This window comes from Capricornis sumatraensis, chromosome 1 (assembly GCF_032405125.1).
Source record: "Capricornis sumatraensis isolate serow.1 chromosome 1, serow.2, whole genome shotgun sequence".
Classification (NCBI taxonomy): Eukaryota; Metazoa; Chordata; class Mammalia; order Artiodactyla; family Bovidae; genus Capricornis; species Capricornis sumatraensis.
Genome location: NC_091069.1, coordinates 135,798,744 through 135,816,996, shown reverse-complemented (window position 1 = coordinate 135,816,996; position 18,253 = coordinate 135,798,744). Strand labels below are relative to the sequence as shown.

Sequence of the window (18,253 nt, the reverse complement as noted above, 5' to 3'; positions counted from 1 at the left end):
AAGAGTCTTCTCCAGCACCACAGTTTAAAAGCATCAATTCCTCAGCGCTCAGCTTTCTTCACAGTTCAACTCTCACATCCATACATGACCATTGGAAAAACCATAGCCTTGACTAGACGGACCTTTGTTGGCAAAGTAATATCTGTGCTTTTGAATATGCTATCTAGGTTGGTCATAACTTTTCTTCCAAGGAGTAAGCGTCTTTTAATTTCATGGCTGCAATCACCATCCGCAGTGATTTTGGAGCACTGTATGTTATTTCATATAACTGTGGCTTCCCAGGTGGCTTGAATAACCTGCCAATACGAGTTCCATTTCTGTATTGGGAAGATCCCCTGGAGGGGAAAATAGCAACCCACTCCAGTATTCTTACCTGGAACATCCCACGGACAGAGGAGCCTGGCAGGATACAGTCCATGTGTTTGCAGAGTCAAATGCACTGAACAAGCACATACAATCTACAGTTATCTCAAAATTGAAATTTTAATTAAATCTTTTGAAAATCCTCTATATATCAGAACAAAGTGACTCAAAGTATGTATATGAAAATGTTATTTAGTATAATGTAAGTATATGAAAGTTATAGCATAAGTATATGAAAATAGTTATTTAACTGTTATCTTACTTAACTCTGTAAACTGCTTTCAGAAGGACTCTTGGGTGGTATAAAAATAATGCTTGTGTAGATATCTCATTTTAATTTCTTCTGCATTAAAACTTTGTTGTAGGAAATACATTGTTTTTATAATATTTACTCAAATATTTTTTACAACCTTCTGAAGTGTGGTAGGCCTTGTCTGTTTGGCTAAACTCTCAGAAAAACAGGTACATATGTTTTAAATAAAAATATGTATCTATATTCACCTGGGGGCTTCCCAGGTGGCTCAGGATAAAGAATCAGCCTGCCAAACCAGAGACTTGGATTCAATCTATGTATTGGGAATATCCCCTGGAGAAGGAAATGGCAACCCACTCTTGCCTGGGAAATCCCATGAGCTGAGGAGTTGGCGGGGCACCAGTCCATGGGGTCACAAAGAGTCAGACATGACTTAGTGACTAAACAATAACAACAATTTACTGACAACAATCAGTCCATGATAGAGACTTTAGAAATCAAAACGTAACTGCCAAGAAAAGCTGCTACAGTCAAAATCTGCTGTTATCTGCTCTTATTCATGGTGCTACCTACTCCCCTCCCCATGAAATATTTCTAGGGAGCAACTTGAATCTGTAAAACATGACAGATTTCAATGATACCTTCCACTTTGGAGAGAAGCTGACTTTGGAGATGAAAAAGGCAATCATGATAAAATTCAAGAAAGATCTTTTCCTAGATTAAAGCACCTACATGCCTGCCTCTTCAGAACTTCCTTTGCTGAGGGCTAGGTGTTTTCCAAAGAATTGTGGAGTTGGGAGAATGAACTGATATCTATGGATATGGTATATGCTTCTTATGGGTAGAGAGCTCAAAAAATGGAAAGAAAAACATTGAGTTATTTAGCATGTTTCCCAACTTTGAGATGAAGATGAAAATAAAAATTGAAACTGCAAAAAATTATATAATATACCAGAAGAAATCCGAGATGACACTATTAACATAGACACAGAGTGTTTATAAAATTCTGTGATAAAACTTCATCCAGTAATATCTTGAAGAAAAAGTAATTTACCTGCATAAATGAAAAAAAAAAAATGGCTGAGCTCATACTATTCCATTGCCACAGCACTGTCTGCAAAATTCTTAAGGATAGAAACTGTGACTTGAGAATTGGATATTTGAATTGCCATTGAAGGATACATTTGAAAGAAACTGAAGAATCCATGTAAAAATATCCTTCAATGATAGAATCAAGCAAACTGAAAAAAAGGAGTCAAAATAAAGAACTTATATATAAGAAATCAGCGGGGAAAAAGGCAAGCATTCAGCACTAAGTAGATTTAATTAAAAATAATAGTAACAGCTGAAAGAACAGAAAATTAATAGTATAATACCAGTAAGTGAAATATACTATAAGCAATCAAAATCAGGAGATGGGGCAAGTAGTGATAGAAAGAAGTTGAGGGGTATTAAACTGTTTTTGTCATCATAGGAAATCCATACTCCATAAACTCTAGCCATATTTAAAATAATATAAACATTTTGTCTCAATTTTATGGTGGTTTTCCTATTTGCTTGCCTTCAGAGGAATCAAATAGCAGCTATCTAATATTAAGATCTCAGTATGACCAAAAAAGTTATCTAAAAATTAAAGTTTATAAATCTCTGGTATTTTATTTTGTGCTGGACATTTCAGTTCAAAGTAGCTTAAAATTTTAAATCACAGAGATTTTGTTTGCTTTTGTAAAACAAGAGTTGAATTGCAGGATTGTCTGAACTTTAAATTTAGTTATCCAGTACTTTTTAAGTTAGATCATATAGTTACTAATAGCATTATTTGATATCAAGGTCCATTATGCTTTGCTCTGATAACAAAACTGATATAAACGAACTAATTGGGAGGGGGTGGCATTTGTGCAGAGTTAAGACCTGCACACTAACATAATGCATCCATATTGGTTTTCTGTTTTCCAGGTGAGAATTTTTCAGGTGATTACCATGAGTATTTTGGACTACAAGTAGATGAAGATGCTTTGACTTACATCATGTTGGCAAATCATTTGGTTCACACACTGTATCCAGATTCTATAACAATAGCTGAGGTAATAATGATCTCTACCCCCTGACCCTCTTTAAGATAGAACATTTTGTTGGCATACAATATTTGAATAATCTCTATATTATCGATGATTGCATAAGTGAAATTATGCCCTGACTATAGTGTAGCTACCTTGTCTGTGTGGCACATTATGCAGAATTCACTGTTTTCCTATTATGAGATAATGTTCCCTAATTACTTGCCATTATTCCATTGTTAAAAAAGAAAATGCCAGTCGTTACAAAGTAAAATATCCTAATCAGTGGACAGGTCCTTTTGCCATGAGACCTTCAGCACAGAAAAAGAATTGAATATTAATATGTGTCTGTCTATTTAACTTTTTTTTTTTTCTTTTCTGGTTTAATCATCAGAGATGGCATGGTTCACTGCCTGTGAGCTTCTCTGAAACCTCTCTTGTTCTGATGCGATTACCTTTCTTGTTTACGTTATTGCTCTCAGATTGCCAAATGTTCACTAGTTATTCATGATTACTGAAGGTTCATGATTAACTGTCCCAAAGCTGCACTGTAATGATATAATTCGGTATATGCATAATTGACAATTCCCCTCTTGGTGATAAATTTGATAAATTAAGAAGTTTGTTAAATGCTTATGCTAATTTAGATTTAGTACTAAAATCCCTCTGGTTTTGTGAGTCCTCTAACTAGGAATTATTATTAAAATTGAATTTCATGTTAAAACTGTTCTATACAAAATGTAGAGGTTGGCATATAAAAATAGTAAGACTGTCATTGAAAGAGTCAGAGTTAAGAAGTATTTTCATGTTGTTGGCATTTAGTTCATTGAAATGAAATGTAGTCACGATGGTCTCTTTCCTGTAGTATTTATTGTTTGTATAGTCTTGTTTCTAAGCATCATTTCTCAAAACTCAAAATCTCAAACTACTGATATGATTTTCTTATTCGTCTCTGGACCGAGAACAGCTACTCTATTTAGTCCTTTTGCCCTCTAAATATCTTCTAGGATACAGCAATGAATCCTAAATTCCTGGAGTAAATTTTCATATAATTTCTTTTTAATCCACAATTACAATGTCATCTTGATATCCTGTATTGTTTCACAGTCTCATCTTACCTGTATTTAGTCATAACTTATAAGACTTTCTCATGCTTGTGCTAATACTTTCTGTGCTGAATATTTTTAATGTACTTCAGAAGATATTTTAAACATTTATTTTATAGTTTATATATTTTAATTTTTATCTGTCAAACATAAAAAAGTTTTTTAACTATTTATAAAAGTTAAGTATATTTATGGCAATTTGAAGCAAAGACATTATGTATGACAAATTACTATAAACAATTAATGACAGGGCACATCAAAAGCAGGTACTGAAGAAAAAGAAGCAATTATTTAATACATGAAACTGAAAATTGTTACATTGATCTTTCCGTTCATTTCAAGTAAAATAGTTTCATCATCTAGGGAGCTTTTGTCTGATTATTAGTGTTTCTACCAATGAAACTTTGAGACTTTAGCCTACTTTATATTACTTGGCTTTAGATTTTTTTAAAACAAGATGTGTCTTCAATTTATTCTACTTAAATTGAAAACTACTTCAATTTCAATATATCACTTTTCTGTCTAGTGGGAGTCTGTTCAAGAAGTGGAATTGATCCTCATGAACTTTTTTTTTAAGAGAGGAATGTGGTGTAACGAATAAGTAATGCAATGTTATATACAGTCCTGTATATTCAATTTAGCTATAATGATAGTTACTAAAATTGAAGCCTTTTTTTCTGGAATATGTCTACCTTTATACGTGGTTATATTTGCTGTATTAATATAGCAATATTTTATTGAAAATATTTTATTGAAAAATATTTTTTGATGACTGAAGCTTTCTCTCCCTCTGGAATAGTTATAAGCGATCTTTAGATTAAAGAATTAAAGCTATTTTAACTTCATTGGAAGCATATATGACCATTTGAATATCCTTTTGTTATCAACTTATTTATATTTAAGTATATTTATTTTCATGACCATTACATTTTCTTATTTTCTTCTTTTAAGATTTTAAAAGAGTAATTCTTAACTCTCCACTTGCAAACAAGAGCTACAAATACCTCATATGCATTAACAAGGCAAGCTTCTAGGAGTCAGATTTAGGAGTTAAGACTTATTGGTCTCCAGATATTTTTCTTAGCAGATTCTATTTCTTTATGAAGCTATTTTCTAAAACTACCTATAGACCAAATATAGAAAGCACCTTAATGTTTTCTTGAGAAAAAGATTATCTTGATCTTTAATGCCATCTTATTACTTGTCTCATGAAAACTCTGGATCTTATAAAAACTTTTCCAGGAAGGTACTGTGTATGTATTTCCAGTGTCTAACACAGGTGCCTGATACTTAACATATATATAGCCAGCCTTAGTAAGGAGTTGAACTGAATACCTATCATAACTGTGACAGTGTGACATAAAATGATTTCTTATCTGTTAACCATTCATCCTTTTTCATTTTTTTGATTCATCTTTTTCCACTTTTATAAACTTATAAAAAAGTATGTAGAATAAGAATAAAATAATGGATATTTTCTAATGTATATATTCCACCATGTACTATATTTTGTTGTACCTCTCTTCCATTAGAAAACAATGAACACATTATTTTGGAAGTCCAGAGTGGTCATATGTTTGTTTTTTTATAGCTTTTCTGTGGGAAGAGTTTGAGGATGGTATTGTGGAAGAAGAAGCAATTAAGTCTCAGAGAGCTCAGAGTGTGCGATAGTTTTTCTTTCTTTCTTTCTTTCTTTTTTTTTCCTCAGATTTTATTTTGTTTTTTGTTTTTTTTTAAGTTTACAATATTGTATTGGTTTTGCCATACATCAACATGAATCCACCACGGGTGTACACGTGTTCCCAATCCTGAACCCCCCTCCCACCTCCCTCCCCGTACCATCTCTCTGGGTCATCCCAGTGCACCAGCCCCAAGCATCCTGTATCCTGCATCAAACCTAGACTGGCGATTCGTTTCTTATATGATATTATGCATGTTTCAATGCCATTCTTCCAAATCTTTCATAGGAAGTAAGGATAATGATCCAAGGGAGAATTTGGGTAATGACACACACGTAAAAGCTGTCAGAAGCACAGGGAAGAGTGATTATTTCAAAGGGGATGATATATTGAATATTTGAAATGAAACAGTAGAAATGATGATGGAGAGATGTAGGTTTTTTCCTCGCACTTGCTGTGTACTTCTGTTAACAATTATGATGACTCCATAACACTGTAATTTCATGATTTTGTGTGTTTGTGTGCATGCATGTTTATTTAGGTTCTAGTTCTTGAATCCTGCAGGTCAAGTGTTATGTCTGATTTACCATCAAAGCCTTGGCAGCACCTTCATAAATCCACTCAGACAATAGTTATTGAGTTCCTGCTTCGTGCCAAGTGTTCTTCTACTATTCTAGATTCTTGGCATATGTCAGTGAGCAACAACAGCAACAACAACAACAACAAAAGTCCTACCCCATGTGTCTTAAATTCTAACAGTTAGGGAGGAAGCAGATAATCAAATAATAAATTATATTGTCAGTGCTTACAGTATAGTTGTTGAATTGTATCCTAAACTGAAGAATTTAAGTTTTCTATTGTTGACTGTTGAAAGCTATTCGCAGGCAATGATAGGAGCAGACCATTCAGCAGCAGTTATTGTAAAGAGAGACTGGAGATGGGAGTTCCACTTATGTGTGGAAACATAATGGTCAGAATAAGTAGTTAGGTGGATTAAGTAAGATAGTGTCTATAGAAATGAGGCAAAAGAAAATAATTTATTTGAAAGATATTGTGGAGTTAGAATTGCTAGTACTTATACCATGTTTTACCACCATTGTTACACTAATATATTTTGTTGCATCTGGGTCCTTACATCATTTTCTTTTTACTTATCTGTTTGACCATGTTTATTTGATTACTGATAGTCTAGTGGTAGCATGACTGTAAGAAGACCCTGTCAAAAGGTTGGATGTCTGAGTCCCAGCTCTATCTTTGAGAAACATGTCTTTAGCGAGCCCTTCACCTCAATAAGCCTCGATTTCTATATCTTTTAAATGAAGAGGATCCACTAGATAACCTCAGTGACCCTTTCCAAGTGTAACTGACTCTTGTGAAAGCCATCTTACTGCTTTGCTCTTAATGTGCTGACTCTATTTCTATTTCATCAGAAGCTAAGTGCTCCCAAAATACATTCTCTGCCACTGCTGTATACACAGAGAATAACAGATATACAGCACATGTATTTTTATGTTTGATGAAAGCAGTAGCCAATATGTAGAATATTCAAAAATTAGTGTAAGAAACCATGTTTCAGCAATAACACTTTTACTAATTTGTGTTCTCTATGTGCAACTAAGGATAAAAAGTTGTCCTGCAATGAAAAGCACTACTCAAAATCTTATTGGGAAATGAGATATGCTATCACAATGCTATACTTTTACAATTATGCTATCAAAATACTCCAAGAGTATATACCCCCATTTATTATTTGTATTTATTGGCCTGGATTTACTGTCACAAGAATATTTAGTAAAAATTTGATCACTATGAACTGGTAATGCTGATGCTCTTTATTTTAGGACGTATCAGGAATGCCAGCTCTGTGTTCTCCAATTTCCCAGGGAGGGGGTGGTTTTGACTATCGATTGGCCATGGCAATTCCAGATAAATGGATACAGGTAAGGTTTAATGTAAATTTTTTTTTCCCTGTGGATACTTTGTCTTATGTTGGTGTATTTATTATTTCTTTGATTTATTTCTTAGTTTTGATATTATAATTGAAGTCTTAAATTCTCTCATTAGTGTGTAGATTCTTGTGTCATTTAATAAGATGCCTCTCAAACTTCTAAAAGTTCTAATTTAAAGTATTCACACTTGCATTATGCAGACATGGGGAAGATATGATTGATATAATGTTAGCTATGTAAATGGAATTTTGCATTATCAGTGCAATTATATAAAACTCTGGCATTCTATATTTAAAACACATTAAACTTCATCAAAGCATCCATTTCTGCCTGCAAATCATCAATTAATGTAGAAGTCACTCCTTAATTCCCAGTACTTGTTGCTTAGTATGGTTTTTTACTCAACAGATGTGGATTTATGCATTCCTTCATTGAGTATTTAAAAGCCCTTACCATGTGTCTGGTACTAGGAATGAATAATTGTATATGACACCTTGCATATGATTTCAAATATACTTTTATTAAATTTAATAACAATTCAAGTTGCTTGGATTATATTTTGTTTCATTTTATTTTTGTCTAAATGACCAAAGTTGTTATAAGTGATCTTTAGATAAGATTATTTTTAGATAATGTAAAATAAGACTTGGATTTGATATAGAACACTCTAGAGTGGCAAAGTCTGAGTCACAGGCTGAATATTTATAAGATGTCAGATATGTATCAAATAATCATTGCTTTCTGATAAAGTTCTTTAGTACAGACATGAACTGGTGCCATGAGATCACAGTGGCAGAAGAGCTTAACTTTGAATAGAAAAATCACGAAGCCTTTTCTGAAGGAAGTGGTTATTGTAATCATCTCATGTCTCTTCTGAGTCCACAGGCGATTTGGGCAGTGCACAGCTGTGACACTGGAGAAGGAAATGGAAACCCACTCCAGCATTCTTGCCTGGAGAATCCCAGGGACGGGGAAGCCTGGTGGGCTGCCGTCTGTGGGGTCGCACAGGGTCGGACACGACTGAAGTGACTTAGCAGCAGCAGCAGCTGTGCCATTAAAACTCTACCAGTACAACTTGTGCTTTTCCATCTATCGATTTCTTAATCATTGTCAGGTCAAAAAAATAAGTGTTTTACAAACCTGATTAGAGTTAGAAACCAAAGAGACTTTACTAGCTGGGAAAGTTGCTTTATATTTATTAAAAAAAAAAAAAATGTTGTGATCTTCAAGTTTCTTACCTTGGTTTAGGTTCTTTATCCACCCACCATCTTTTACGATTTCTAATCTTCCGCAAAGATGTTTTCCCCCTTGCAAGTGCCAAATCTTGCTTTTTTAACATCCTACTGAAAAGCCTTCATCAGGCTTTCAGCAGATTCAAGGATATTTAAAGGTGTACGTCAACCTGGAATTATTTTAATCAATCATAGCTCAGAGCAAGCTATTTCCTCCTCTTAGTAATAATGGCAGTTTTCTTTCTTTTTTTTTTTTTTAATATTTAACTTTCTAAACACTTCAGTACCTTGTATACTCAAGGTACTGTACTAGGCAGTACATCATACAAATGGAAGAAAAAAAATGTATTGTTCTCCATTTAGATTTCTGTGGAGTTAAACAGTTGGTAAATTGATAAAGAATTTGTCTGCCATCACAGAAGACACCAGACATACAGGTTCAATCCCTTGGTCAGGGAGACCCCCTGGAGAAGGAAGTGGCAACCTATTCCATTATTTTTGCTGGGATAATCCCATGGACAGAGGAGCCTGACAGGATACAATCTATGGGTTTGCAAGTGTCGGACACAACTTAGCTAATAAACCACCACCACAACATCTTGCAAAGTTATAGTACAATATCACAATCAGGATAGTGACATGGACATAATCAAGACATGGAACATTACCACGAGTTTCCCAAATGTTGCCTTTAGAGCCACACCTACTCCTTTCTTCCCCAAATCACTCCTGAACCTTTGGCCACTGCTAACCTGATCTCCATTTCTATAATTTTTTTCATTTCAAAAATGTTATATAAATGGAATAATACAGTATGCAACCTTTTGGGCTTATCATTTTTCACTCAGTCAAATTCTCTGGGGATTTCATGTAGGTTGTTGCATGTATCAGTAGTATATTTCTTTTCAAGATTTTTTTAAAAATTTTTATTGGAGTATAGTTGATTAACAATGTAATGTTAGTTTCAGGTAAGAGCAAAGTAAATCAGTTAAACATATACATATACCCACACTTTTTTTTTTAAGAGTCTTTTCCCATATAGGCCATTACAGATTTTTGAGTAGAATTTCCTGTGCTATATAGTATGTTCTTATCAATTATCTATTATATATAAATGTGCTTAAGTCATTTCAGTGGTGTCTGACTCTTTGCAACCCTATGGATTGTAGCCTGCCAGCCTCTTCTGTGCATGAGATTCTCCAGGCAAGAATACTGGAGTGGGATCCTCTGGGGAATCTTCCTGAATCAGGGATCAAACCCATGTCTCCTGCGTCTCCTGCATTGCACGTGGATTCTTTATCCACTGAGCCATTTGGGAAGCCCCATTTTATGTATAATAGTATGTATATGTCAATCCCAGTCTCCCAATTTATCCCTCCCCCTCTTTACCCGCTGGGAGCGATGTTTGTTTTCTATATCTGGGAGCTACTTCACTGTTTCCCTTTCTTTGTGTTGAATGCTATATCATGGCATGGTTGTATCACAGTTTGTTTAATTATTTTTCCAGTGAAAGATATCTCGACTGTTTCTAGGTTTTAGCTGCTATAAAGAGAGCTGCTATAAACATTTGTGTACAGATTTTTGTATCAACATAAATTTTCATTACTCTGTGGTAAACATCCAGAAGTACTGGGTTTTATACTGGTTGGATGTTGTTGTTATTGTTGTTCAGTCACTAAGTCGTGTCCAACTCTGCAACTCAATGGACTGCAACATGCCAAGGCTTCCCTGTCCTTTACTATCTCCTGGAATTTGCTCAAACTCATGTCCATTGAGTCAGTGATGCCATCCAACCATCTCATCCTTCCTTCATCGCCTCTTCTCCTCTCCTTCAATCTTTTCCAACATCAGGGTCTTTTCCAGTGAGTCAGCACTTTGCATCAGGTGGCCTAAGTATTGAAGCTTAACTTTCAGTATCAGTCATTCCAATGAATATTCAGGGTTGATTTCCTATAGGATTGACTGGCTTGATCTCTTTGCTATCCAAAGGACTCTCAAGAGTCTTCCCCAGCACCACATTTCGAAAGTATTAGTTCTTCAGCACTCAGCCTTCTCTATCCTCCAATTTTCACATTAGTAAATGACCACTGGAAAAACCATAGGTTTGACCATACAGCCCTTTGTCTGCAAAGTGATATCTTTGCTTTTTTATATGGTGTCTAGGTTTGTCATAGCTTTTCTTCCAAGAAGCATGCATCTTTTAATTTCATAGCTGCAGCACTTTCAGCAGTGACTTTGGAGCCAAAGAAAATAAACTTGTCACTGTTTCCACTTTTTCCTCAAATATTTGCCATGAAGTGGTGGAACCAGATGCTGTGATCTTAGTTTTCTGAATATTGAGTTTTAAGCCAGCTTTTTCACTCTCCCCTTTCACTTTCATTAAGAGGCTCTTTAGCTCCTCTTTGCTTTCTGCCATTAAAGTGGTATCATCTGTATATCTGAGGTTGTTGATATTTCTCCCAGCAATCTTGATTCCAGCTTGTGCTTCATCCAGCCTGGCATTTCATATGATGTTCTTTGCATATGAGTTAAATAAGCAGGGTGACAATATATAGCCTTGATGTACTTACTCCTTTCCCAATTTGGAACCAGTCTGTTTTTCCATGTCTGACTCTAAGTGTTGCTGTTTGACCTGCATGCACATATATCATGAGACAGGTCAGGTGGTCTGGTATTCCCATCTCTTGAAGAATTTTCCACAGTTTGTTGTGATCCGCACAGTCAGAGGCTTTCAAACTATTTTTCTGAGTAGTTGTACCATTTTGCATTACCACAAGCAACTTTGGAGAGATCCAATTTCTGTACATTCTTGAACAATGCATTTGTTATTGTTGCTATTTTTTATATTGATCATTCTATCAGGTGTGCAGAAATATCTCACTGTGGGTTTAGTTTGCATTTTCTTAATGGCGTATGATGAGGAACTTGTTTTCTTGTGCTTTATTTGCCATCTTTATATCTTCTTCAGTGAAATGTCTGTTTTATGTCTTTTGACCATTTTCTAATTGGATCATTTATTTACTGTGGAGTTTTGAGAGTTCTTTATATAGTTTAGATTCAACCCTTTTGTGAGGTGGGTTGTGGTTGACAAATATATTTATACTGGTCTTTGCTTGTGTTTTCATCCTCTACATATGGACTTCCACAGAGCTGAAGTTCTTTGTTTTCTTTAAAGTTAAGGAAGGCCAGTTTATCATTTTTTTTTCCCTTTTAGAGACCTATTTTGGTGACAAGTCTAAGAATTCTCTGATTCTCCTATATTTTCTATTAAACATTTATAATTTTATGTTTAAGTCCATAGTCCATTTGAGTTACTTTTTGTACAATCAATGTTTAAGGTTTTGTTTTGTTTTGTCTAAAGATGTCTAACACTTCCAGCATGATTTGCTGAAAAGTCTAACCTATTTCCATTGAATTATTTTAACACAGCAGTCCAACTTAACTGGGCATATTTGCATAGGTTTATGGATTGTGAATAGACATATACAAATACCACACTGAATCTAAATAATACAAAGTGTCTTAAAATAATACAAATCTACTGTCATATGGTCACAAATCTGAAATGATCTTCCTAGACTAAAAATCAAGGCTTCGTAAGGCTGCATTCCTTCTGGAGGTTCTATTTCTTTGACTTTTCTATCTTCTAAAACCCACCTGTATTCCTTGGTTCATGAGCCTTCCCCCCATCTTCAAAGCCAGCAGGGTAGAATCTTCAAATCTCTGTCTTACTCTGACAACCCAAGCACCTTTTAAGAAAGATTCCTGTAATTACACTGGGCCCATCCAGGTAATCCGGAGAAGGGAAATGGCAACCCACTCCAGTATTCTTGCCTGGAGAATCCCGTGGACAGGGGAGCCTAGTGAGCTGCCGTCCATGGAGTCGCACAGAGTCAGACACAAAGACTGAATGAAGCGACTTAGCATGCATGTATGCATGCATTGGAGAGGGAAATGGCAACTCACTCCAGTATTCTTGCCTGGAGAATCCCAGGGACAGAGGAGCCTTGTGGGTTGCTGTCTATGGCGTCCCACAGAATCAGACATGACTGACAGGATTTAGCAGCAGCAGCAACATTCGGGTAATCCAGGATAATCTCCCCATCTCAATGTCCTTAATTTCCACAGATCTCTGAAGTCCTTCTTGCCATGTAAGGTGACATATTCACAGACTCTGGGTATTAGGATATAAACACCTGTGGGTGGTCATTATTCTGCCTAATACAGTCTGCCCTCTGGTGCCTGGTGATTCACACTGGAGTTACGGGGGATGGCTGCTGCTGCTAAGTCCTGTCGACTCTGTGCAACCCCATAGACAGCAGCCCACCAGGCTCCCCCGTCCCTGGGATTTCCAGGCAAGAACACTGGAGTGGGTTGCCATTTCCTTCTCCAGTGGATGAAAGTGAAAAGTGAAAGTGAAGTCCCTCAGTCGTGTCCGACTCTTGGCGACCCCATGGACTGCAGCCTACCAGGCTCCTCCGCCCATGGAATTTTCCAGGCAAGAGTACTAGAGTGGGTTGCCATTGCTTTCTCCAACGGGAGGATGGCTAAGCACCTCTGAATTCCATTGAGCAAAAAAAAAAAAAAAAAAGCAAAGGAAGATACAAACAGGCTGGAACTCTATTTCGTGTACCAAAATCTGCATTAATTTCCTATTGCTGTATAACCAACTACCACAAACTTAGCAATTTAGAGCATTTCTGTTATTATCTCACCCTTTCTTTGAAGGACATCTATTGTATTCAAAGTTCCCTCCCACCCTCCAGGTAAAGGATTATACAAAGAGGTGAATCAGAGGGAGTGGGAATCATAGGAACCATTTTAGAATTCTGCCTGTCAGTGTGCAGGACAGAGAAATGAGCCCCCTTTAGAAAGATTGTGTTGCGTGAAAGAACAGGCTCTTTTTAGGCTGTTAATTCTGTGGAGCAGCAGCTTTTATATGATAGTCAGAGGAAGGGATTTTGCTGGATGTCTGAGCAGTGAGAAAACAAAACAAAGCAAAACAATGCAGAGTTTCACAATGGCAGCCTTAGGAGGAAAGCATTTCACGGGAAGGGGTAGGGACAGCATTCTTGTACAGCAAGCGTTTGCCTAAAAAAGGACTTAGGACACAATCAAAATCTGAAATTTCTGCAAGTTCATTTGCACTGAAGAGGTTTGAGAGGTACAGAAGCCACACTGGAGACTGAGTAACGACCCATTTGGAGACAAAAATGTGTGCACTGTTAAGATTTATCTCAGAGAGGCAGCAGTAAGTGGTGGCGGGAAGTGAGATCTTAATTCCCTTCCCAGGAATTGAACCTGGGTAGCCTGGATGAGAACCAAGAATCCTAGCCACCCGACCAGCCAGGGCTAGAGGCTGGAAGCTACTTTTCCCTGGATCTTTGACCTCAGTGAAAAATGCATTTATCACGGAGGCAGAAAATGTAAATGCAGGTACAAAGTTTATTATTAGAGGCATAGCATAACAACAAGTGGGAAAGCACACCGAGAAATGGTTCATTTAGTTAAGATGGAAGCAAAGCAGGAATGCACACTGAGAGAGAAGGGTGTGGTGAAGAGCAGTGATGTGAAGAGGCCATGCCAGGACTCTTACTTAAGGTGTTTACAAGAGATAAAGACTGGCTATTTACCCTGTTTCCATTTTGAAGGGCAAACAGGAGGCTGATTTTAAATGCCTTAACTGGAGCCCACCCATCTCTTATGTCAGGAAATACAAAGGGAAGGCTGGTTATAAGTATTCTGTGGGAAGCCCACTTCTTACTGCCTCATGAAATGCACACAGAAGGTCAGCTGTAGGTATCTAACCTGGAGCCTATCTCTCTCCTGCCCCAGGATGATAATTATTTCATCATAATCAGCTTTTATACATTGAAATAATAGTTTCTTTTCATTTATTTTAGGAAGAGAACAAGACACTCTTCTTGCTAACATTTTTTTTTTCATTCCAAGCTAAAATGGTAGCAAGTATATCTCTACCTTGTGGAAGTTATTGAAAGATCTACTGCACGACACTTTACTGTAGTCATTAAGCAAGAAGTAGCAGCTGTTACAGAAAAAGAAAAAAAGTTGCCAAAATCCTAAAGTGCAGTGATCAAATCATCTGCACAAAAGTGAGCACGTGCACACCCACACACACCACTGTCATTTGGATAGTCTGTACAAAAGCTGTGATTTCAGTAAAAGTGTCAACAAAGCTATTTTTGTTCCCTGGGTGTGCTTGTATCTGTGTGTCATAATTAGGATTGATATGATAAATACCCTAAGGTTGGGTTATAAAGTAAGAATAGTAATGATGTATTGAAATTATTTCCTGTCTTGCATTTAGTTACTGAAAGAATATAAAGATGAAGATTGGAACATGGGCAATATAGTGTATACACTCACAAACCGACGCTACCTTGAAAAGTGCATTGCCTACGCAGAGAGCCACGATCAGGTAAATAAGTATGTGTGTAAACCGTTCTCTCTCTGTGCCTGTATTTGTAAATGTATCTAAAATAAGCATATCTCAATACAAATTTATATAGTTCAATGCAATTAATGTAATGTGTTATATGTCTATTTTATGTGACAGCTACTCTTACTTGAAAAACTTTTCAGGGACTTCCATGGTGGTCCCGTAGTTAAGAGTTTGCCTTCCAGTGCAGAAGGTACAGGTTCGATCCCTTGTCAGGGAGCTAAGATCCCATGCATCTCACAGCCAAAAAACCCTAAACATAAAACAGAAGCAGTGTTGTAACAAATTCAATAAAGACTTTAAAAATGGTCTAAATCAAAAAACCTTTAAAAAAGAAAAGACATTTAAAAATTACTTTATAGATCCATAAATTTCAACTTCAAAATGCAGTACTACTTTTACCCTGCCAAACTGTAATTAAGCGACTGTGAATGACAGTTGCAAGTGCTATCTTACAAGTTTTCCTTTGTTGTCAGGAGAAGAATGTTGGTGCTAATCCAGGTTAATTTTAATTTCCTTTCCATTTTAGTTTTCCTTCTAAAGATTTTCTTTTCTGCCTTTTCACTTGCTTTCATTATTTTCCCCCCCTCAGTCACTAAATCCTTTGCTGATTGATCACCCTGATCTCTGTCCCTCTTTTTTAGTCCATCGTCTGTAATGTAGCCTGAGTTATTTTCCAAAGGGCAAAGCTAATTTTGTCAACCCAGATCTTTTGGTTAAAGCTTCTCACACACAGCCTGTCATATATTGGCCCATGCCAAAGTTTATTCTCTGTTCAATCCTCCAAGTGTTCTGTTCTTCAATACTGTAAAACTTTTACCCATTCATAAATAGGTCAATCTTGTCCCAGTCTTATACTTCCCCCACACACCTGCAAATGCATACTTCACCTGGGAAGCTACTATAAAGAACTAATACTCTGACTCAAGTGTGTTTCCTGAGGCTTTCATCCAGGTTTATAGGGGAAAAAGTGGTTTCCCAAGTCTTCATGTTCTCATCACATTTTAAGCAGAATATTTGTTTACATTTGTATTTCCAGCCTTAGTACTATGACTTCTCCTAGTAGTCACTCAATAAAGATAAATAAATGAAAAAGGCCATTTAGTTATTGAAATCATGGAACCAGAGATCAAATTGCCAACATCCGCTGGATCATGGAAAAAGCAAGAGAGTTCCAGAAAATCATCTATTTCTGCTTTATTGACTATGCCAAAGCCTTTGACTGTGTGGATCACAATAAACTGTGGAAAATTCTGAAAGAGATGGGAATACCAGACCACCTGACCTGCCTCTTAAGAAATCTGTATGCAGACAAAGAAGCAACAGTTAGAACTGGACATGGAACAACAGACTGGTTCCAAATAGGAAAAGGAGTACGTCAAGGCTGCTTATGTAACTTCTATGCAGAGTACATCATGAGAAACGCTGGACTGGAAGAAACACAAGCTGGAATCAAGATTGCCGGGAGAAATATCAATAACCTCAGATATGCAGATGACACCACCCTTATGGCAGAAAGTGAAGAGGAGCTAAAAAGCCTCTTAATGAAAGTGAAAGAGGAGAGTGAAAAAGTTGGCTTAAAGCTCAACATTCAGAATACAAAGATCATGGCCTCTGGTCCCATCACTTCATGGGAAATAGATGGGGAAACAGTAGAAACAGTGTCAGACTTTATTTTTTGGGGCTCCAAAATCACTGCAGATGGTGACTGCAGCCATGAAATTAAAAGATGCTTACTCCTTGGAAGGAAAGTTATGACCAACCTAGACAGCATATTCAAAAGCAGAGACATTACTTTGCCGACTAAGGCCTGTCAGCAGTCAAGGCTATGGTTTTTCCTGTGGTCATGTATGGATGTGAGAGTTGGACTGTGAAGAAGGCTGAGCACCGAAGAATTGATGCTTTTGAACTGTGGTGTTGGAGAAGACTTTTGAGAGTCCCTTGGACTGCAAGGAGATCCAACCAGTCCATTCTGAAGGAGATCAACCCTGGGATGTCTTTGGAAGGAATGATGCTAAAGCTGAAGCTCCAGTACTTTGGCCACCTCATGCGAAGAGTTGACTCATTGGAAAAGACTCTGATGCTGGGAGGGATTGGGGGCAGGAGGAGAAGGGGATGACAGAGGATGAGATGGCTGGATGGCATCACGGACTCGATGGATGTGAGTCTGAGTGAACTCCAGGAGCTGGTGAGGGACAGGGAGGCCTGGTGTGCTGTGATTCATGGGGTCGCAAAGAGTCGGACATGACTGAGCGACTGAACTGAACTGTCCTCATAAACAATATAAAATGAAGTCTTTATACTTTAAAAAGACAGTAAACCTTTTGAAATTATTTGCAGTATATGAATTAAGAAAATTGAAGTTGAGCAATAAGTTCCTATGTTATTTCAGCAGAAATTGACAATTTAAGTTGGAAACTAGTTTTTCAGATGTCTCCTCTTAACTATTAAGAAAGTGTAAGTAGACCAGAGGTCAGCTATCAAGGCCCATGAGCCAAATTCTGCCTGCTGCTTGTTTTTACAAGGTAACTGGAACACAGGCATGCTCATTCAATTACCTATTGTCTGTGACTGCTTTGGAGTGTTAATGGCAGATTTCAGTAGCTGAGACTGAGAAAATAGCCCACTGCCTAAACTATGTAGTGTTGGTCTATATGGAAACTTTAATCATTCATGAAGTAGACATAAGAAGTTTTATATCTTCCTAATTGGAGTAGTACTTTCTTTTAAATTGGCTATGAAACAAATCAAATAAATACCAATGAAAACACCAGAACCAAAATGTAACAAAATAAGAAATGAATAATATTAATTTAAGGATAAGTAAATCCCTTGTCAAGTATATTCAGTTCATTTCACTCTCTGTCATTTCGGACTCTTTACAACCCCATGGACGGCAATAGACAGGCTTTCCCATCCATCACCAATTCCCGGAGCTTACTCAAACTCATGTCCATCAAGTGTTGATGCCATCCAACCATCTCATCCTCTGTCATCTCCTTTTCCTCCCACCTTCAGTCTTTCACAGCATCAGGGTCTTTTCCAATGAGTCAGTTCTTCACATCAGGTAGCCAAAGTTTGGAGTATCAGCTTCAGCATCAATCTTTTAGGATTGACTGGTTGGATCTCCTTGCAGTCCAAGGGACTCTCAAGA

General features: G+C 36.8%; 1 protein-coding gene across 1 annotated transcript in view; it reads left to right on the top strand.

Moving 5' to 3' along the window:
* The window catches only part of GBE1 (1,4-alpha-glucan branching enzyme 1), a 306,336-nt gene that overhangs the window by 207,688 nt on the left and 80,395 nt on the right, over window positions 1-18,253 (top strand). Inside the window, exons 9-11 of the mRNA XM_068972275.1 lie at window positions 2,573-2,700; window positions 7,300-7,398; window positions 14,968-15,078. Of these exons, the coding sequence (XP_068828376.1) occupies window positions 2,573-2,700; window positions 7,300-7,398; window positions 14,968-15,078 (338 nt within the window). The remainder of the gene's footprint in view (window positions 1-2,572; window positions 2,701-7,299; window positions 7,399-14,967; window positions 15,079-18,253) is intronic.